The 24,036-nt window shown below is 38.5% G+C and overlaps 1 protein-coding gene and 1 pseudogene across 1 annotated transcript; one reads left to right on the top strand and one right to left on the bottom strand.

The window, feature by feature from the left end:
* Positions 1-1,461: 1,461 nt before the first annotated feature.
* LOC141637579 (uncharacterized) lies at positions 1,462-14,300 on the top strand (annotated as a pseudogene).
* LOC141637578 (transcription factor DIVARICATA-like) lies at positions 13,105-15,050 on the bottom strand. Its single transcript, XM_074447083.1, has 2 exons — positions 14,275-15,050; positions 13,105-13,796 (listed from the first exon to the last, which is right to left on the bottom strand). The coding sequence occupies exons 1-2, from the start codon at positions 14,703-14,705 to the stop codon at positions 13,337-13,339; spliced, it is 891 nt and encodes a 296-aa protein (XP_074303184.1). The 5' UTR covers positions 14,706-15,050; the 3' UTR covers positions 13,105-13,336.
* Between the last annotated feature and the right edge of the window lie 8,986 nt (positions 15,051-24,036).

The following is a 24,036-nucleotide window of genomic DNA, read 5'->3' as shown; positions in this document are numbered from 1 at the left end:
TGGTTAGCCCACTTGTCTGAATACCTAAAACCACCTTACTGGTGTATATTGTTGATGACATTGTTGGTGAATGCCTGATAAATATATAAAGAACATTGTCTATGTAAAGCAAAATTAATTTTGCTCTGTCTCCTTGAACTTGGTCAGATTTTGAGCTTCAAATTTCAAATGCAAGCACACCTTTTAAGTTTTAACTACCCGTATATAAAGATCACGTTCTTACCTGATGAATAAACAATGCGAAAGTCGAGTACTATTAGCTGGTGGAATTAAATTGTGATAAGTCAGTCAGGAGTAGAATATATTTACCCCAATGGCGATCTTAATTTTTCTGTGGCACTTGCATGTTATTAAACTGATAAAATAGATGATCATGTGTTGTAGGCAGGAAGTGGGAATACTTTAGATTAGGTATTACTCCCTCCGTTTGGTTGAATTCTGTACATTTGATTAAAATATACCTCACATATATTGAACAAATGTATGGAATTCAACCGAACGGAGGGAGCATCATCCGAGTGATGCTGGAGAATATAAAATGTATGGGAATACTTTTTGTAAATTAGAACGAGTCAAGTTAAGAACCCAAAAACGATTCATAATCGTCTACAATTCATAATTGTTTGTATGTTGGTATTGGGTCTGTGATTGAAGTTCACTCGGGAAACTATCTTTAGTTTTAAGGTATATATATATATACAAATAAAGAAAGCAAAAGAAAAGGAGCTGTATGTTGGTCCCTCCAAGCCGAAAGTACTAGTTATGCCACCAGGTACTAGTGACTTATTTAATTACTAATAGACTCCAATTTTATTATGTTAATAATTACGGAGTAGTTTATTATCATATCATAGTGCTCATTGCTTAATCAAAAGCTGAGCCAGTAACTTGTCATTAGGACAAAACATTCTTCTTAATAGAAGTAACACTACTGTCTACTACTAGTATGAATGTTAGTTTAATAGTTTATGATACTCTAATTTTTCATACAGTACAAAGCATGGTTTTTATTAATAGTAAAATGCAATTACCAAAGTGAGAAATGTCACCTGTACTTATTTCTCTCACAGGGATCCAATTTTTTTTAAATGTTGCTTAGAAACTGTCTTCTCCCTGGTTAATAAAAGGGCAAGGCTATGTACATCTAATCCCCTAACCTCGCTATTAACAGTTTCCCTTAAGGTATTTTGGGTATTGTTGGTATTGTTGTTTGGTGTCAATTGAAGGAGGCAAAATATATGTACACCGGAGCTCTATTTATTGATTTGTAGAGAAGGTCGGTAATATTTGTCAATATGTGCGTACGTATCGTTATCAGCAGAGTCTTGGCATTTTAATATTGCTTTACTGAACGTTTTTGTTTAATTCTTAAATCTATATATTCCCTCACGTTGCTCAAAAGCTTACTGCACTCATCTTCTGTGAAACTGAATTATATTCAAGCTCAAAACATCAGCAAAAATGGCTGGCAACACTTTTATATACAAAGATTCTAGCTTTCCGATTGAAGAAAGAGTGAAAGATCTTCTCTCTAGAATGACAGTGAAAGAAAAGCTTGGTCAAATGACTCAGATACTGCAAACTGTCGCTACTCCTTCCTCTCTTAAAGACTTGGGCATAGGTAATATTAGTTTCACTATTTTTCATACTTATTTGTTTTAAATTTTGCTTTTGCTGAGAAGAAAGTGATGAATTGTTCAGGAAGTGTATACAGTGAGGCCGGAAAAGCGCCATCTGAGAGTGCAACTGTGACAGAATGGGCAGAGATGGTTGATAATCTTCAGAAGTCGGCAATGGAATCGCGGTTGGGGATTCCAATAATATATGGCATTGATGCTGTTCATGGTCATAACAGTGTTTATGGAGCTACTATTTTCCCTCATAATGTCAATATAGGTGCTGCTAGGTTGGTATTTGTCACTCAGTACTTGAATACCTTTATGCCGTTAAGGGCGTAAGGCAGCCTTTTTTTAATAGCTTAGCAGGTTGTAGTGAGATGGTCTAATGGTGAGGTGGTGTGACTGTGTGAGTTTGAAAGCAAAGGGCTTAATGCTAGCTTGATCTAGCTTAAGCCTAGTTTAGGTGACACAATCATGAATTAGTTCCTTAGACCAGTTTGATAATACACTAGAGCCACGTTTTATATCAGATTTGATCTTCACACAAATTTAAAACACACTTTTAATAGTTTACGAGTTGGCATCAGTTATACTCAATTCACCAGCCTTGACAGATTCATCGGATCATGTATGCAATAAACTATAAACCACGAAAACATTACTGTAATACCTTCCTCTCACCCTCCAAACCATATCCTCTCCTACCCTAAAAAAAATCGCATAAACGTGTGGTCAGTGGGGGAGGATGGTGGTTGAACGGGCGGGTTTGAGGTGGGATCCTGGAGGAAGCCAAGTCTGATAGTGGGTCGGGCTGGGGGAGGATGGTGATCAGCGTTAGGTTTGGTGACGACAGGATGCTTAGATGTGAAGGTTTTGAGGCTGGGGTAGGTTGTCAGGAGACAGAAATTGAAATAAAAAAATGAGGGCAGGGATTTCATTCCTAAGTGGAGTATTATTACATTGATGTGACGGGGCTCTGCACCTTCGCTCTTGCTGGTTTTTTTTAATCATATACATTTCAGCATATAAACTATCAGTTTGCTCCCCTTGCTTCAATAATTTAAGAAATGAATATTTCAAACAGAAGGTCAAGGTTTCCACAAGGTCCAGGGTTGAAACCTTGACCTTCTGTTGTGTGGTCATCATTAAAGTGGTCTTGGAGGGCGTGGAAGTCTCATGCTAGAACTACTCTCTAGCGTCCAGTCTCGTTCAATAATGCAAGTGTTGCTGCCTGCTAAGTAAGTTAATTCCCTATGCATTGGATTTTTCTACAGAGATGAAGATATGGCTCGACGAATTGGGGCTGCAACTGCTTTGGAACTAAGGGCTACAGGAATCCACTATAACTTAGCTCCTTGTATTGCTGTAAGTAATATTTTAGCCTCTTGTATTACAGACTGTAATTCTTACTTTCGGTCGAAGGAAGGTTAAATATGTTATGATATGCATGGATCAGTTGCAGTTTGCACATTTTTGACTTGTGCTGATCTGAAAATGTTAAATTTAGTTGGCTAGATTGCAACTCCATTTATCTGACCATTTATGTGCTGTTATTGCTTTATCTGCCGGGTGTCTCAGAGAAAGTGTTCTTTAAGTATGCAGAAATTTATCTGTTACTTTCTTTACTTGAACAAATATTTCGCTTATTTCTAGTATGCTACAGAGTATAAGTGATGTACTATACTTAAAAACATGATTGTCGACATATTCTTTATATAGGTTGGAAGAGATCCCAGATGGGGAAGGTGCTATGAGAGTTATAGTGAAGATCCAGAAGTAGTGAGGAAAATGACCTCTGTTATATCAGGAATGCAGGGGGAACCACCAGAAGATCATCCAAAAGGTTATCCTTTTGTGAAGGGAAGGTAAAGTAAAGGCGACCTTCTTAGTGTTTACAAACCCACAAATATTATCTCATTGCCATGGCGAGATAAGGGGGCTGGGTGTTCACATCCTTCCCCCAAGCCTAATACAGAGGTGCTTTTATCATTCCAAGGTGTGAATTAATATTGTATATCCTCGCTTGACTGCTGCTCCTATCTCATTTATATTGTTCCCATTTGACTTTAATTGTCGAAGAACATTAACTTTAGTAGATTTGATTACAGAAACAACGTGGCTGCATGTGCTAAACATTATGTTGGTGACGGAGGGACAGAAAATGGTGTAAACGAGGGGCATACAATGCTGTCTTACGCAGAGTTAGAGAGGATCCATTTAGCACCCTATATTGACTGCATTGATCAGGGTGTTTGTACTGTGATGGCCTCTTATTCCAGCTGGAATGGCAGTAGGCTACACGGTGATCATTTTCTCCTTACAGAAGTATTGAAAAACAAGTTGGGTTTTAAGGTCAGTAACATACTTGCAATTATGCTATGTGTGACGATCCGCACACTTGAGCCCTTAGATTTATTTTATGCTTATGTAATTTCATTTTCCTTGTACATTTGTAGTAAGTATTTTCTTAGTAGTTTTAGAATAGGTTTCCATAAATAGGTATATCGCTATTCTGAACTAAACTTGTAAATTCAATGTATCCTGCTACCAGGACCAAATAATCAAATTTCCCTCTTTGAGAGGTGCTAGTCAATGAAAAACCGCTTCTCATCCAAAAGCTTGTTGTTGCTTGTTGCTTGCTTTCAATAATCGTATTGCTTACTTTTATTGCTTTCGTGTGTCGGACTTGATAATCGTGACTAGGATTCCCGACACACACCCCCGAGACCCGAGTATCGTGCTAGTGGGCGATCCCTCACTAGTACGAAGAGCCTTGTCGCTTGCATCTTGCCTAGAGAAGGGGCAAAGGTGCGCGCCACGGTCCGGCAAAAGTAGCGGACCGTGACATTTGGTATCAGAGCCCGGTCTTCGGACGGGTTTCTGCACGCCGCATTTGTTCATCGAGATCGAGAAAATGGGCGGAACAATCGAGGACCGAGTGGATGCCTTAGAGGACGCAATCGACGTCAAGCTTCCCAAACTCGAGGAAATCGTTATGCGGATGGCTGCGAGCCTCGAGGAGTTGCAAAAGACGGTTTGTGACCTTGAGACGAAGGTGGACGGGATGGACACCCGCATCCAAGTGATCGGTGTGGTGCGATCCCGACGATCGGGAGGAAGAGATCAATCATCTGCATCGAAAGATCGAGATGCTAGAGAACACTTGCGCCACGCTCGTGAAAGCGGTGGCCAATGACGGGAAATCTGTGGGGAGCCATAAGGTGAAGGCACCTCCACCTCGTGCCTACGATGGGGCGAGGGATTCGAAAGCGGTCGATAACTTTATCTTCGATATGGAGCAATACTTCCGAGTAAGTGGGCTCGACGAAGACGCAGAAGTTGTCACGGCAAGCATGTATCTAGTCGACGATGCCAAGATGTGGTGGAGGGCTAGGTACAAGGAAATCGATGCGGGCACGATTACGGTGACATCGTGGGCCGACTTCAAGAAGATCTTGAAGGATCACTTCTACCCCGAGAACACGGAGTTTGTTGCTCGGAAGAAGTTGAAGGAAATCAAGCACACCAAATCAATCCGAGAATATGTGAGGGAATTCTCAGCGTGCATGCTCGAGATTACCGAAATGTCCGAGACGGATAGGACATTCGAATTCATTGACGGGTTGAAGAGGTGGGCACAACAAGAGGTCATGAGGCAGAATCCCAAAACTCTGTCTTCGGCCATATCGGCTGCAGAGCGCCTACTCGACTTTCACGGAGAGCGAGAGGCACCAAGAGTTGTGGCACCGACGGGGAATATGGGTGCATCACAAAGTGGGTACAATGGACAAAGGCCACAAAGCAGCGCCATTTCAGTTGGGAACAGTCGGTTCCGCTCACAAGGAAGTCAAGCCCAATCGGCGAGCACTACAAACTCGCCCTCAAGCTCGTCTTCTAAGGTGGGAAACTCTACTGCTTCCACAACGAAGAGACCGTTCGCGTGTTTTGTGTGCAAGGGTCCTCACAAGATGGCCGATTGTCCGAACCAAGCGGAGTTCAATGCCATGTTCAAGAAGATGCCGAAAGGGGCTCAGGAACATCTTGATGGGGCGTTGGCCAACTATCACCAAGAGTGTAACGAAGACTCGAGTGATGGTGAAGACCAACCACGGATGGGCTCACTTCAACGGATCAGCGCGATGGGGAAATACGAAGATTCCTCCGCCAAGAAATCCAACGGGCTCATGTACGTGGACTTGATGGTGAATGGGAAGCAAACACGAGCCTTGATCGACTCGGGCGCCTCCCACAACTTTGTTACGAAAGAGGAAGGCGATCGGTTGGGGCTAGTTCTGCGGGATGCTAACAATTTGCACGGCCCAATGGGAAAATGAGGCGCGTCCAAGGAGTGGCTAAGAAGGTCGCGGTCCAAGTGGGTGAGTGGGCGGGGAGCTCGACTTCACCACCGTTCCCGGATGACTTCAAGTTAGTACTCGGGATGCGGTTCTTTGAAAGCATTGGTGGTATTGAAACCGAGTGACGGATCGATGCTACTAATGGGGTCTATCGTAGTGAATACGGTAGATGGCGACGAAGACAAGGGGCAGCATCGAATTTCGGCTATGAGGGTGATACCGATGCCGAAACAAGGGATGCGACCTTGGGGAATGCCTAAAGGTTCGGTGGAGCCGAGGGCGAACAAGACCCAGGCTAACTACGATGCTAAGTGGCCTGGGGGACGAAAGAAGAGTCTACCCCCTCACCGAGGAGTAGACAATGAGGGCGAGATGCCCAAAGAAGTAGGCCTCGTACCATCGGGGGCCGCGTCGATGTCTTGAATCGACGTCCTGGTTTGCGGGTCGGTCGACCCAAGAGATAAGGCCTCGTACCATCAGGGGGCCGCGTCGATGTGTTGAATCGACGTCCTGGTTTGCGGTCGGTCGACCCAAGAGAGAAGGCCTCGTACCATCGGGGGCGCGCCGAAATGCGATTCGGCGTCCCGGAGATCTCACATTCCCTTGAATGCAGTCTTGAAGTGACGAGAGACAAGACGAAGGTCCGTTGGGGCCGATGATTGGAGAAAGCCCGAGAGAGCACTTTTCAAGCCGCGGCAAAGTGGGCGTTCCCGAGAGACAAGGAGCACGTGGTGAACTTGGAGAACATGATGTTCGGCGGCTTCTATGTCAAGGAACTCCACCTATCCTTGAGGGGGACGAAGAGGCCAATCATTGTTTGGGACGAAGCGCACATTCAAGCCGAGTTGTACAAGCCAATCCCCAACACTTTGCATGGGCCGTCGAGCTCACCGAGGATGTCTCACTGAAGCACCGTTCAAGATTTTTGTGTTGCCGAGGGCGGCAATGATTAGGTGGGGAGAGTGTGACGATCCGCACACTTGAGCCCTTAGATTTATTTTATGCTTATGTAATTTCATTTTCCTTGTACATTTGTAGTAAGTATTTTCTTAGTAGTTTTAGAATAGGTTTCCATAAATAGGTATATCGCTATTCTGAACTAAACTTGTAAATTCAATGTATCCTGCTACCAGGACCAAATAATCAAATTTCCCTCTTTGAGAGGTGCTAGTCAATGAAAAACCGCTTCTCATCCAAAAGCTTGTTGTTGCTTGTTGCTTGCTTTCAATAATCGTATTGCTTACTTTTATTGCTTTCGTGTGTCGGACTTGATAATCGTGACTAGGATTCCCGACACACACCCCCGAGACCCGAGTATCGTGCTAGTGGGCGATCCCTCACTAGTACGAAGAGCCTTGTCGCTTGCATCTTGCCTAGAGAAGGGGCAAAGGTGCGCGCCACGGTCCGGCAAAAGTAGCGGACCGTGACACTATGTCACCTATCTTTGTTGGTAAAGTCATTAAGAGGTAATACTGATGTTTTGAGGTTCAAAGTCAGTCAGCATTAAAACTGCCTTACACCCAAAAAAAAAGGGTACTTGCAACGACTGTAACCTAACTGGTTTTATTGCTTGCATGCGGTAGCTAGTTCACCATGAGACTCTCAAATCTCTAGTTGCAACTTGCAAGTCATGCAACCAGACATGCTATATGAATATATGACTGCTTATGGTCGGCTGTGCTGAAATTTGCTACAGGGTGTTATAATTTCAGACTGGGAAGGTATTGACATGCTTTGTGAACCGTGGGCATCAGACTATCGTTTCTGCATCTCAACGGCCATCAATGCTGGGATTGACATGGTAATAATAAAATCTGGCATCTCCCTAGAACAATGATAAATATTGTCTCCATTTGAATCAATAAAGCCCGTTTGTCTATTCTGTAAGGATGATTTTGAACAATGGAGCTCATTGACTGAAATAGAGGGAGTATAAAACATTTTTGTTAATTCACCATTTTTGTAACTTCCTCTATTTGCTTTACAAATTCGTTCCTCCCCCCAAAATTTCTGATCATCATTTAGCCTTAACTTTGAATTTTGGCTCTGCCACTTAGTCAAACTTCTTTACCAGTTTTCCTGGTGTGTTTCTCACTTAGTGTACTTTCAGGTTATGGTACCTATAATATTTGAAAAGTTCCTAGAGGATTTGACATTTCTTGTCGAATCAGAGAAGATTCCTATGTCAAGGGTTGATGATGCAGTAGTAAGGATCTTGAGAGTTAAGTTTGCTGCTGGCCTTTTTGAGTATCCCTTCAGTGACAGGTCTTTGATAGACACTGTTGGTTGCAAGGTTGATCCTAATTCCTTTTAAAGTTTTAATTCTTCTTTTTCTTCATCAATATCTTCCATTTACCCTCCCATTATATGGGTATGGGAAGGGGAATGACTAGAAGCAATTCTGAATGCAGTTAACATTTTCCGAGCGTTTCTGTTTAATGGAAGAATCGGTTAAATGACTATATTGCATTGAAATGTTTTTATTTCAACTGTTAATAGTAGTTTCTGCTTGTTGAACGCCCTTGTACCGTAACTGTACTAACTTTCGTGCTTACTTTTGCATCGTTCTATCAGCTGCACCGTGAATTAGCACGTGAAGCCGTCCGCAAATCTTTGGTCCTGTTAAAGAATGGAAAGGATCCCCAGAAACCGATACTTCCATTAAACAGAAATGCTCGGAAAATCCTTGTTGCTGGTTCTCATGCTGATAATCTTGGATATCAATGTGGAGGGTGGACTGTCACAAAACGAGGACTCAGTGGCAGAATTACAATAGGTGTGTATATGATTGATAATGTTGGTCTTCTACATGTTCTAGTTAATTGTTTACTTTTGTTTTCAAACGGGGCTTTAGAGAGTTACATGCGGTTGGGGTTCGGGAGGTGTTGAGCTAGTAGATTACTATTTTAGTTTACACTTTGGTGCCTCGAGGTTTAGCTAATTCTATTTTGGTTCCCTGAGATTTGCTAAATCCACTCTGGTGACCTGAGTTTTGAGTTATTTTCCACATTGGTAACTTGGGATTTGAAAATTATCTCACTTTATTGATCTTCATCTAACTTAGTGATGTTTTTCAACAAGATACAATCTCAAAATGAGCATTAAATAAAATTTTAAAAGGTGAAATTTTACATAAATATGCAAAAAGATTACTTGGATGAAAATTGTAACACCAAAGTGAGAAATAACTTAAGCCTTTGGTCACCAAAGTGGAATTATCGAAACCTAAGGCACAAAGTAATGGGAAAACGATCAAATGGAAAAGCAATTGTAAACAATCATATGGAACTATTGTAGTAAACTGGACTCTATCCAAGCTAAGCCGATTTTTTTTTCAATCTTAGGTACAACTATATTAGAAGCTATCAAAGGAGCTGTCGGAGAGAACACGGAAGTGATGTATGAAGAATTTCCATCATCGGAAACCTTAGCTATAGACGACTTCAGTTACGCTGTTGTCGTTGTGGGTGAAGGTCCATATGCAGAATGTGGTGGTGACAACAAGACTCTCACAATACCATTCAAGGGCACTGAGCTGATTAATGCAGTTAGTGATAGCATTCCGACAATTGTAATCATGATATCTGGCCGACCGTTAGTTGTGGAGCCACAGCTGTTGGAGAAGATGGATGCCTTTGTTGCTGCATTCTTGCCTGGAACTGAAGGAGCTGGGATCACTGATGTTCTTTTTGGGGACTTTGATTTTCAGGGTTCACTCCCTGTCACATGGTTCAAAACCGTGGATCAACTTCCTATGAATGTTGGGGACTCCTCTTATGACCCATTGTTCCCCTTTGGACATGGATTACGCATCAACCACATAGATTAATCCTCAACTGTGTTTTTAATTTACTCCGTATTCTAATAGTATAATTTTTCACTGAAATTGAAATAAAGAAAGAGATTGATGGATGATTTTTATTTTGTTAGTTGCTTGTTATGGGTCAAGTGCATATTATTTCTGTACTCTTGTAGTGAGGGTGGGTTTTTATGGATACCTGTATCATATTGTGATTGCAGTTTCTTATGTTGATGTGAGTTTGCGTCCATGATTTAATATGATACAGTGATCACAGATTCATCTGAATTTTTTGAAGTACAATGCTTCAAGATCATACATCAATTGATGAAGTTCTGCAGGCGGCGATTGGAGAAAGCTAGGAGAATACTCATCACAAGTACAGTAAGGCTGCTAAAGGTAAATTTCTTCTATTCTATAAATATACCGAGCCTTGCTAAGTGTCACGGTCCAGCACTTTGGTCGGATCGTGAGGACCGTCACACTAAGCAGGTCCTGAAAGTTCATAGAATAAATGGAACAACTTTAAAAGGTATCCACTTGCGTTCGTGCAAGCATCTTTCTTATTATTACAAAGTGTATTTTAATAAGCAGAAGTGCAGAACTTAGTGTTCTTGCTGGACTTTTATATTGACTAGTTCCCAGACTGTGGATGACAGTCACTGAACACCAGACACCAAACTGGGACAATGACATCCATATATTTTCTAATCCGGCTGCATTCTTTAGTAGTACTCCCTCTATTCATTTCATTTCCATACGTATGATTAAAATATTCCTCACATATATTCATCTTATTCTTTATGTTTGATTATACTACTCCAAAAATAATAAAAACGTAAAAAATCAGATAAATCGGAGTAAGTACTTATCCTACTGGCTACTGCTGATTGTCTTTTTGTGTGAGTTTTGCAAAATTGTGTAACCTATACCTTGATTATTCCAACTCTTGGGTTATATGGTGTGACATTTTTCTATAGGAACAACAAGAGTGACTAATCCAGCTTTATTTTGTGTAATTTCATGTCAAACTAAAAGCTTTCAGCGCACTCAAGGCATTTGTCTCTCTAATGGATCCCTTACACTTTTGAGCAATGGTACGTCCCATCTCTCTTTTTTATTACCTTTCTTAACAGATACCTCTCCTATGATATTTCTGTAGTTCATGCGTTTCACATTGCTTGTTATATTTTTTGAACAACAAGGGTGACTGATTCTTCACCTTTCTTGTCCCAATTGGATGCCCTAGACGGTTTCAAATGATGCTTCATGTCAGTAGACTCCTTATCATTTGAACTTAACTAGAAAAGTATATTTTCAATGACGAAGTTAGGATTTGAATCCCAAGTAGCAAAAATTCCGGAGACTCCTTATTAAGAGAGGTTTGTTTATTAGACTATATATAGGATGGATTTTATAAAATAGGAGCTTTAATACAAATGAAAATCGAAGTTGCAGACACCAGACCGTATAGTCATATACCCTCGCGTACTCAGGCTAGTTGGCATGGAAAAAAAAAACAGCAATACAACAATATCAAAACCGGAATGCAGATAAAGTTAGACAAAAACTTCAATTATTTGAAATGGCTATAGAGATTTATACTATTTTTAAGTTGAAGAACTATTATTATGTTCCAACAAGTCCAGATACACTGAAACTGTAAGGGATTTGTTGGCAGTTGCCCTTATGTCCTTGTCTGCTTCATTATTTAGAGAAATAATTGAAGCCTTAGGTCAAAATGTTGCGAGTTGCCCTTATGTCCTTGTCCTTGTCTGTGTATTAGTATATACAACTATGTCAACCATTTTTATCAGTCTATAAAAGGGAATATTACTGTTGAGGCCAGGAATGTTTATAACCAGTGGAATTGTCAATTATTTGAGACTTAGTGGAAGGGTTTTCTTGAGGATTTAGAATGTTTGCCAAACCTGTTTTTAAGCCTTATGGAACTTGGCATTTAGATGTCCGCCGACTGAAGGTTATAAATCCTCATTTGGAATTTGGAAAGATCGATAGCAAAATACTCATGTTACAAATGAAGACTTGGTTGGTGCATACTTTGGAAAGACCCGTCTTGATCTAGAAAATATTCGTGCTACAAAGGAAGACTTGGTTAGTGGTTAAGACGTAGGTATTAATAGGAATATTTATAATAGTTAGGCCTCAACCATCACCATCACCTTAAGGTTTAGGTTGAGATGGTTCATCTATCATGGTATCAGAGCCAGAGTGACCGAAGGTCACGGGTTCAAATCCTGACAACCTCAAAACTCCTCAAAAACTCGAAGTGGAAACCCAGCACATGGTACGGGGGAGCCGGTGCACAACTAACCACTCTTCAAGCCCAACGGGCATTTGAGTGAGGGAGCGTAATAGGAATATTTATAATAGTTAGGCCTTTGTTACGCTATCTTTTGAGCCTCATAGGGATTAGGAACCAAGAGAGTTCCTGTATTTGATGCGACTACTTTGATATAATAGTACAACAGTAGATTCTTGGTATTTAAGGATCCTGTAAAGAGAGATTAAGGGTATCAATGAATTATGAGAGAACAAAGTTAGTTGCTTTAATTTCTAGGGAAAAGGCAATAATTCCTTTCCATCTAATGAAAAGCTCTTCATAGCTTTTGCTTCCTAGAACGAGATTAAGACTTGATTAATGACTAGGACCACTTTCGAGCACCAAATTGCTAATTAATTAAGTGGATGTTGTACAGTATATTACCAGTAATCATGAAGTGATTTCACAATCTAGGGAGAAAAGGTGGTGGCGGCGTGCTAGTTTAATGGCTCTTGAAATATACCCCTGGTCCCCGGACACTGGAATGTTAATCACTTATCTTAATGGATCATTTTTGTTCGATATGTCGTATCTGATTAGGTTAATAGTAATCTCCATCTTTATTAGTGAAAGTAACCCCTCCCCTTTTTTCACCAAAGAATATCCTAGGAAAAGATCTTGATTGATATATGCTGGGCATATAAACTTTATTTAGTGGAATGTAGAATCTGCAATGACCATGGTATAGGTCAAGTTAGTAAATTTGGTCATATTTGGATATTTAGAGGACAGTGTACCAAAGATAGTACCAAAGAGGTGTAGGCTAACCACTTCCGGTAATGGACTGCCATTGGCGGTTGTCACAGTTAGCTTCTCGAAAGAGTCATCTCGTGACATGGGGCTTAGTGCTTAGATGATCAGGTTATAGTTTTCTTGTTCGACTTTGTTTACATATGAAGAGCACTTGTAGGGTTGTAGTTTACGGTCTTAAAAGAAGTATAAAAGAATATAAAGTAAAAGGTAAATAAATGACTAGACGGAGGGAGGGAGGGAGTAGTTTTTTCTTGCATTTTTTTAAATTACTGCTATAAAATATGAACATTCGCGTCATTTAATCCAAATCATAGTCTCATGCTTGTCTTACATTTTAGGATATCATGGACTAATTATAATATTCACAGACAGTACATCAAACTGATCAAAGTGTGGCAAGAACACAATACAAAGTTACAAAGTACTAAAATTAAGACCACATCTAGTTAAGAACATATAAGTAATATCATCCTTGAGTATATCCCATCCCTTGCATTCCAAGATGGTTATCTAGCAAATTTTGTCCCTGCATATGGAACCCATACTGTGAGATGATCATGTTCCCTTGCTTCGACTCAAAATCAATGGCAGCGCCATTGTTCGGTACACCCCATTGGAAATGTGTTTTAGGCATTGAAACTGAAGAAGCCTGAGGTTGAGTTAACCTAGAAATTACTGAGTGATCTGGTGAATTTGACATTTTACAGTTGCTGTTTTTATCTGCTGAAAGATGTTCATTCTCGATATTGACTGTGGTAATATCGTGTATGCTGGCTCTCCTCTTGTCTTTCCCACCTGATACCTGTCTTATGAAGTATTTCTGAGCATGACTTGCTACTTGGGTTGCTGTCCTTGTTACCACAAAGTTCCTTGAAATGTTCCTCCAGTCTCCTTTACCATATTTTTTTAACCCCAGTAAGAACAACCTGCCAAAGCCACATTTGTGACACACATGTCAACTTTTACCATGGGATTACTCGATAATTACTGTGATTAAATCATACCCGCAAATAACAATTACGAAATAAAACACAGTTTATAAACTATACTCTGAGGTAGTACCTCTTATTGTTTATTTTCTGAGTTTTATTTTAAAGTTTTTGAGTTCTGCTTTAGTATTAAAGTTTTTGAGCACATTTACTAAAACATTACACTAAAAAAATATAATATTACTCAAAAACTATATTTATAAATGGTAATATGCTCTGAAAAAATGTGTATATGCTCAAAAACTACAAGGTCTGAGGTACTACCTCAGATGCGTAATCATTTTTCTCAAGTAAAACATACTCGTAAATTATACTCCCTCTGTCTTGGTCAATGTTTATTTGTTCCTTTTCAGGTTGTTTTAAACAAAAGTAAACAAACAAATAGGGCGGAGTAGCAGTTAAGAAAAGCGCTTACTTGTGCTCTTCTTCAGTCCATGGAACACCCTTCTTCCTCTCCTGATCGGCAGACCGAGTTCCGGGTCCCCTTTTGCCACCAGGACCATAAGTGTGCTTACACCCATCATAGCCATTATGGTTAACCCACTCTAAGGTAAAACCAGAAGTAGTATCGTACCAAGGAATCGGGACTAACCCAGCTTCAATGTTACTAACATCATCTTCTAATTCCTTATATTGTTTCATCACATCACTCACAGTTTTCTCAGGAAGCATTGCTGCAACCTTTTGCCAACGATCCGGGGTGTCCTTATCATACACTGCTAAAGCATTTTCAAATACTTTGTTTTCAGCTGGAGTCCATGTTGCAACTCTACTCTCATCTATCAACCAGCTTGCATTCGACAGGTATGATGATAAGTTCGATAATACTTCCATCTCCCACTTCATTAAAGTAATATTTATCGAACGAAGGTTCAGATGTACGTAGTCTTACCCTAAGCAGAGTGGTGGTTTCCGATAGTTGTAGGTTTTTAATTGGTGTGATCAATGAAATTAAGAGGTTTTGGGGTTTTTAAGAGAAAGATGGTAAGAACTTAGAAAGCAAGCAAATGCAAGAGGTGGAGACTTTACAATGCCACCAAAATGAGAGGAATAAAGAGAGAAGCAAGAGCATTTTGTAAGGAATCAAGATACTCCTGATAACTCTACTTTTTCTCCCTTGACCCTTGCATAGGCCTTATTGCCTATTCCTCCTCTCTTGAGGAATCTTAGAAAAGACCCATCTATAAAAAGCTACCCAAAATCTTTCATATCTTAAAAAATAGTGATTTTTTTTTTGTCAAATGAGGTACAAGGTCGTTGCAATCTCTGCTTTAACCATTAGGCTAAGACATGTATTATTAATTTAGAATGTATAATGCAATAAAATAACATTGCACCATTGTCTTTAAGGCTCATGCAAGTTGCGGAGTAAGGGGTTGCATTTACGCGTCCTTACCCTTGTTTTAGCACACAGAAAGGATGGTTCGGGAATAAAAGAATTAGGGAAAAGTATTAAAAAAATAAAAAAACAAAACAAGTTAAGGAAGATTGAGAAGGTGCCGGCCGCCGGGGAAGAAACTAAAAGAATAGATAGGAGTAGCTGAAAATGATAGTCAGAGTTACTGTTAAGCAATAAATGAATGATTTTTTATACAAAAAGATCGTCTCATTGTAAGATCGTCTTGTTTTATATAAATGTATCATATGATGACATTTGATGATAGATGATAGCAATTCCACATGTTCAAGACCAGACAATTAGAAGCTCTGTAATCAATGTGTCAAGTGTCAACACCTGATTAATTACCTTAATCATGTATCAAAGTAACAACTGAGACTTTAGCTTCTTTTGATGATGACTAAACTTCTGTATAATGTTAGAAGAATGGTATATGGGCAGAAGAAATACAACCCCCCATGATAATTTACCACCTCATTTAATGATTATCACAAATATTCTGAAGAGACGGTCTTTCATTAAATTATTGAGAGACGCCTTTGTTGTACGTTTTTATGTATTTGGTCTCTCTTAAAACAGATATGTATGTTTTGAGATTAAAACGGGTCTAATAACACCTCAATTAAATAGATGAGACAAAAAATTTTGTTAATCCTTAAATATTTTGTTTCTTTTGTCTCATTTATATTGTTTGGCACGTTTTAAATTTAAGATGAAAATAAGAATTTGTTAGTGCTTACTGGTTCAACAAATTGTTATTTTAGACAGATCTTTTCTATTTGAAATAAATATTTCAAGAATCATTAAGTATATGTTCACTTTTATTATACGAAAAAAATATTAAGACATTTTCTCGTCTTATGTAAAGACCGTCTCAAGGAAAAACTAGTCGACAGATTCATGAATGGTTCCTGCATGTAGACTGTGGTATTCAACAGTAAAGAAAAGAGGCGCCAACTTCTTTGATAAAGGATACTGGGGCATACAAGGACACGTGGCATGGAGAGATAGGAGAACCGAGATTGTGTAGGGTGTACCCTTTGGAGTACTAGAGGGACACATGGCAGAGATCTATTGGGTCAGATACTGCTACAGTGGCACTGGTAGATCTTACTCCCGAAATGGTGGAGCCACTCATCATCCTCATTCATACTGCGCAGCTTAGTCTGATTCCCGAGGACCGTTATTACTGCTAATCGATTTTATAAATAGTGATTTATTCTTATTCATACTATCTTATATTTAGAGGTAATTGTAAAAAGACTACCTTACATTATTTTTTTTTGTTTTCTACTACCTTTGTTTTCTTTATTCTTGGTCAATAACTACTTACGCTAAGAATCTAGACAAATTTGGTCAGTTTGTCGGCTTAAACCTATCTCCCTTGACCCTTTTATGTTTTAATCTTGCTTAGGCTCGACTTTGGTAAGTCGTAATGTGCTTACGGTTAACTTTACTAAATCTTCGTAGTTATTATTGAAATGTGAAAACATAAATTTTGCTTATGTGAAGTTAAATTGTGGGCTGGACGCAGTTGATCATTGTTGTTTGATGTTAACAAAGTCATGTGAGATAGGTTAATGTCGCTAAATCGGCCAAATCTCAACATATTTTCAGCATTGGTAGTTTTTGACCAAAGACGAGAAAACAAAGGTAGTCTAAAGCAAGAAAAATAACATAAGGTAGTCTTTTTACAAATACCCATAAATATAAAGTAGTTTTTAACAAAAAACCCTAAAAAATACTGCGTAACTATCTCAATACAAGTAGTCATTTTATACCGAGAAAATAGTAGTCACTATTTTTTATCGTAAAATGGTCTAGTTTTTTTTATTTGTCGCATTGGATTTATCAGAGATGGGAAAATCATAGTTTGAGTTACAGAGTATATATAGATGCTATTAACAAACTCTCTGTAACAACTTAGTATGTGAACAAGCAACTTGTATTCCTTCAATGATAGTAGTAGAGTTTGAGAACTTCAATCTCCACCTCAATTTTGATAAATTTAAATCGTCAATTTTTTTCTTCAAATTAATTTTGGTGATCCATTACCTCCTTCTCTCCATTACCTATTAATGGGTAGGATATGATTTGAAGAAAAAATAACGATTTAAATTTATTATCAAGATTGTATAAAAATTGAGGTGGAGATTGTAGTGTCCAAAATTAATTCGGGCTCTTTATTTTGTCCTCAGAAGCAATTCGGTCCATTGATAAGTAATGAATAGATAATGGAGAGAAGGGTAATTGAGAGAATCTGGACCAAATGGAGAGAATCCATATGGGTAGAGTTGTGTGTAATGGCTGGAGAAGAAATTATCAATTTGATGGATTTGGATTTAAATCATTTTTTTTTTGTCTAAACCATCCGGTAATCCGAACCACATTGAGCCGACTAATCCGGATTTTGGGGCGTGTCCAAGGATTACGGTATTTAAACCCCTCCCAATTGCAGTTGTGGGGGATCGATCCGCAGACCTCCCTACCAAGCGCAGCCTCATGCTACCGCTGCGCCAACCAACGATTGGTGGATTTAAATCATTAATAATGTCGTTTTTCCCCTTCTAAAAAAAAACGGATTAACAACTTATCAAAACGAAAGAAGTAATATTTTATAGTTGAAATGCTGATACACCTAGGCATATAAAAATAACGGAAATTTCCCATGGTACCCTCGAACTTTGGCAGATTACACATGGTACCCCTCATTTCAAGTTTCTACATATGGTACCCCTGTGTTAACCTTTTTCTTTCCCAAAATACCCTTATCAGACTTTCCGTTATAACACCGTTAGTTTACATCTCCTAAACACTATACCTCTTGCTTTTACCCATAACACAACTTCTAATCTCACTCATCTTCAAGCCTAATCTCACTCATCCCCTCTACCACCACCACACCACCACGCGCGACCCCACGGCCACCACGGCCAACGACACCATCCAATCCCACCATCACCAATTCAATCTCAATCACACATATTGTTTCGAGACCCCATTTTCCCCAATTGCAAAACAACTTCACCTCACAACACAACACAACACAACACAAACTGAAATCGTTGCAAAAAACATACTACTCCGTAATTAATAAAACAAGTTTCACACACTACCAAAAGAAATGAATTCCAAAATTATAATTCTTGGGAGCATTTCAACAAAATCACAAATACCCAATTCAAAATAAATAATTAGGGTAAATACCCACAAAAAAATATAACAAAAGATTCAGCTAGATTGATGCAAAATAAAATAGAAAATTAAACAGTAAATAAGTAATAATGTTATAAAGAAGAAGAAGAAGTCACATCAAGATGAAGAAGCCATCTTGTGGTGCTCGCTGGTACCGGGTTCGGCACCACGTCGGTGCTGCTTCTTGTGAGACGAAGGTGATGAGAGGGTAGGCTGCCGTCGTGGTTGCCTGGTGTTTGATTTTAGGTCAGATGATGGCTTGATTTGCTGCGAATGGTGGTGTCGTACTGGACTGCTTGCGAGGAGAATCAGTATGTTTGAGGGTGAGGAAGTGGTTCAAGTTAAAATCATGGGATCAATAATCAATTGACTGATTTATTTAGAGTTAGTATGTTTGGAACTTTGAATGAATTGGGGGAAAGATTAGGATTAGACTAGTTATTTGGATGATGGTGGCTCATATGGTGTTGCGCGGAATACAGGGACGCGCGCACGACCTGTGCCGTATTGAGAATATATCACCTGCCTAATTCTCGTCTTTGTAATATATTTAGTTATAGTATATATTTCCTATATCTAGCTTTGTATGTTCTCCGTATCTTATGTATATCTCGTATTCCTTATTTTGTAATTATGTAACCCTAGAATCGTAGCCATGTACTCTAGTATATAAGTTGTATTCATGAATCGTAAACTATGCAATGCAATTCAATAATATTCAACCGTTCATAATTCTATCATGCCGGAGCTCCGGTGTCGGCGACGAGTGAGGATCGTCGGAGTCTGGTGGTGATGGTGTGGTGGCAGTGGGGGATGAGTAAGATTAGGGGGATGAGTGAGATTAGATAACAAAAAAATAATAAAAAAAGGCATCATAAGAGCTAAATAAGTGTATTACTGACGGCGTTATGACGACAAATGTAGTAATGGCATTTTGGGAAGAAAAAAGTCAAATTGATGGGTACCATATGTAAAAAGTTAATTTAAGGGGTACCATGTGTAATCTGCCAAAGTTCGAGGGTACCATGGGAAAAAACCGTAAAAATAATTCAAAAGTACACCGGTGTACAAGATTTTGGTACTCCTCAAAGTTATGTAATCAATTCTAATATCTTTATATTGGTTAGAGGGGTATGTAATAATGTGGTACCCCCTACGTACCCAAGGATTACTCAGCCGATAATCCCTAGTCCAAATATGTAACATTCCAACGACGGAGTATAGTATAATTTAAACGGATTATATTACTTAATTTGGAAATGCCTGTTGGAGTGTTCGGTATTCTAATTTCCATATTTGGATGAACCACGTGAATCATTTGGTTACGTGATTACGTCATCTCATCGCAGACCTATAGGCAATATTAAGTCTTGTGTGGCCCACATCTATGTCTTGCACCATTGATTGTGTGTATTCTCTCGTAAATGTGTCAAGTACTCCATGCAAGATAAGTCCCTTGAGCTTTGGTAGGTCGCACATATCTGACCAAAAAAATGGTCACAATAGGCCATTTGATACGAGAATTTGTGTTGAGCTTATACAATCCTCTATAATTCTCTGCAATATTCACTGTTTGTTTGTTTTTCTTTTCGGTGAATGAACTTTTGAAGAAGGTTGCTAGTGAAGTGAAATCTTGAAGAGTTAAAAAGAGCGTTAAAGTACGATATGCTATTATATTTTTTTTTTGTTTGACCCCTCTCAAGTTTGGCTTTTTCATTCGCAAGAGTCAGAAATCGAACCCCTGACCTCTTGTTTAAGAGATGAGAGCCCTTACCACTCACACCAGCCAACTTTGGTACGATATGCTATTATATTGTATACATATAACATCATATTTTTTCCTTGGAGTAGCGGTAAAACAGTGGCGGATTTAGAGGCGTTGCCGCTTGCCCCTGCTGAAAAATAAAAATGCAAAAGTTTTAGTTTAAATTTTCGGAAAATTTTCAAGTTTTGCCTTGTGACATTACTTGTTCGCCCCCTTAATCGTAAATCTTAGCTCCACTACTGGGCGGTAAAATAGTCGTTTACAATAGCTGGTCTAACTGTGTATTAATCCCACATGTCATTTTTGTAAACTTTAACCTTAATTTTTCGCTATATATTGAAACTTTTGGTTGAAATAGGCTTGGACACACAAGAATATAATTCAGCAAGCATGCTTAATCGTGTTCTTAGGCGTAAGTCCGATCGTAGTTATTTATGCAATTGATTAGTTTGCCGAAAACCAAATGTTTTAGGTTATCTATAATAAATCTCCTTTGTGATAAGTCAAGTATCACCCACATAAAATGATAAGACAGAAATTAAAATGTCTAGAAAATTACAAATGACTTATCTTTATCTATTCAAATGAGTTTTATTTGATTCGTCATAAAATTATAACAAATATTGTCTATCACAAATGAGAATTTATGTTTGTTAGTTATAAATCAAGACAAACGTGGTGTAAGGAAAGATGATCGTGAATAAAATAATGTATAGGCATGTGGATTAGAATAGGTCACGCATGCAGACTCAATTGGGTCAAACATGTGGGCCTATTCAGTCGACATAAACCCGATCCATATTTTATTTCATGATCGTCAACACTTTTATCCAAACCTTCTTTATTATAATCTTGTGTGTCCAAACCCATTTCAACCAAGAACGTGGGAACCGAGCCTTCAGTTTGGTCATTAAATTTACATGCGTTATTGATAGAATTCATCTAAATTTTGAAGTATAGTACATTTGTGCATTCATATTTAGGCCCCTACTTAATTTATCTTTATATTTAGAGAATGTTTCTCCCTTTGTAGGGAAAAATAGTTTACACTTTTCCTATTTAAAAGGTACCAGTCAATAGTTTACACTTTTCCTATTTAAAAGGTATCAGTCAAAAGTTTACACTTTTTTTTTCTAATAAATAAACCAGCCCATATGGGTGAGGACTATTATATTTCCTCCTCATTTCAAGTTATTTTTGATTTTCTTAATAATTATAAAATCATTCTTCTCTCATTACCTTAATAATTGTGTAGAAAACAATTGTAAATTATTGACCGAAACAAATGTAACATTAATTTGTCAGTTGACCATTCAATTCAGTAGTTATACTCTAACTCATAAAGAGATATCACAGGTAGACATCTAGTGTCCCACATCAATTAAGATGAGAATTACACTTTATACTATCAATTGATTTTAGAATGAAATCTCTTTGATCTTGTAAGGTGAAATCTCTATCCATCTAACGGATGTGAGCCTAGCCTACACATGTGTGTAATATGATATAAGATCTCATGGTTGTTTGACTTAGGTTCGATGAACTAAATACTAGTGCAACCAACGAGTGTGAAAATGACTTTAACTCATAAAGAAATGTTACATAAGTATCCTCATATAACTATTCGTCTTCAGCTTGTGACGGATAATATCCCTTTTCAATGAGAATTTGTGATACTTCTAACGAATGAGGGTGGGGCAGGCTCATACATAGATCACAAGTTCGCCGGATAAAGAGGAGCAAACACAACTATATTCAACTGATCCATAATGGTCTAGTTAATAGTTCGCCCCCTATTCTCTAAAACTTCTACCTCGACGAGAACTCTCTATGAAAGTTCTTCATGTGAAGCCGCGGTTCCCTTTTCGTCTCCTTTGCCCGTGAATCTTTGTACAGCCATGGACATTTCACTAGGATGTAGAACAACTTCACTGATGAAGAGGATCAGCCTCTTGAAGTCAAGAGACCATGCTTATCGACTGAGAGGATTTTCGATCCCATCATTGAGGTTAGAGAGGTTTCAATGGTCAAAAATACACATTTGGAGCAGTTTGGAATGGACAGTTCTGACCATTTGTCAAGTCAAAGTTCGTTTATCTTTTCAGCCGTGAAGACACACTCAAGCAAGATTTGTAGCCGACGTTTAATGGGTCGTGATCGCGCTAAATTCAAGAATAAATCGATGGTAATGGTTGGAGGTTTTACTGTCTACTCCAGATTTACGACTCCGAAAATGGTTGTCAGCTCTAAAAGAAAAGAAGATTGTCCAATCCAGTTCGATGCCTTTTACCATTCACCGCGTAAGAGGAGTCGTCTTTGTATTTCTACCGAGTTTGTTTGTATTACTAGTTATGTTAGTTGGGTTTCTTCTAGTTTAGGGGCATCTAATGCCCCTCGGTTTGCGCTTTAGTTGGTGTGTATGTAATAGAACCTTATGTTTCTATAAAATAGTACACGTTTGTCTAAAAAAAATCCGAGTACAGCAGGATACTCGACCGAGTGGCACTCTACTCGACCGAGTGCCTCTGGGCAGTTTGGACCAGCTCCTGATTGTGTCCACTCGGCCGAGTGGCTGGTGCACTCGACCGAGTGTACGGGTGCAACTGCGGTTTTTACGTGTTGGGCTTCAAGAGTGGGTCTTGATATAAATACATACCCTCTTTTTGAGATTTTTCCTTCATTATATATACAATCCTATACATTTTCAAACTTACTTCTATAAATATTATTAAAAAGGTAACCATTAAAGGCCACGTAGACCTGGACTAAATGCCACATTGGATTACGAAAATCCCACGTCACCACCTTAAAAGCCACGTAGACATGGACTAAATGTCACCATGCATTACAAAAATCTCACGTCACCACCTTCACAAACCGTGGACCTAGCTATCGTTGTCTACCCACAATCGACATATACCATGTTTGCCCGTCATTTCTTAACATCCCCTTTCTTACCTTCTTAATCCCCCCTAATCTAGCTTCTTTTAGCCAACCCACATGAATTTACTACCTACACAACCTCCAAAATATCATCTTCCCCCAATTTGACCTTCACACAGTTGCCGAAGATGGCCAGTTCGGAGAGTCCCCTCGACGCAGCCATTAGTATAGCATTCTATTCAGCCACAATGTGACATGGAAATAATTTATTGTGACACAACATTAATTTAATTCACTCATCTATACATACAATAATATAAAAAAAGTATGTAGAGCATCTATTAAAGGACATGTGACATCATCTCATGCTAGCACTAAACTCCTTTTACTTATTTCTACATAAACTTCCATCTTCCATCTTTACCTATGGTTTAATTATGTATTTACATTAGTAGAAGTTCAAGAGAATGGAAAACTAATTAAGAACTCATTAATCACATAGTTAAAGAATCTTTATATTAATTTGACAAATTTTAATCTCATAAATTCATATAGTTAATTTACTCATTTTTATGTTTTAATATTGGGAAAGAGGAAGAGGCGTACCCAAATCTTTAATGTCTTAAAAAATGTATAAATATACAAGTTTTCTCCCTCTTTATTTCAATATCATATTCTCTTTGCCAATATTTTCTTTATTAGTTTTTTTATTTAATATGTTTATATTTCCATATGCTTTCAGATTGGCGAAGTTATATTTATCATTTAAAATGTTTTAATATCCAATATAGTATTATTTTACAGTTCAATATATAATTTTTTTGTATTAATTAGTTTTTTTTAATTAGTGTATTGTAGATATGAGATTTTAAGTTACTAATAAAAGTGTTTGGATTTTCAGGTTTACTTGCGTCAAGAGTTTCGACACTTACAAC

The sequence above is a fragment of the Silene latifolia genome, unplaced genomic scaffold (assembly GCF_048544455.1).
Source record: "Silene latifolia isolate original U9 population unplaced genomic scaffold, ASM4854445v1 scaffold_119, whole genome shotgun sequence".
In the NCBI taxonomy this organism is placed as follows: domain Eukaryota; kingdom Viridiplantae; phylum Streptophyta; class Magnoliopsida; order Caryophyllales; family Caryophyllaceae; genus Silene; species Silene latifolia.
This window is presented reverse-complemented; position numbering and strand designations above follow the sequence as displayed.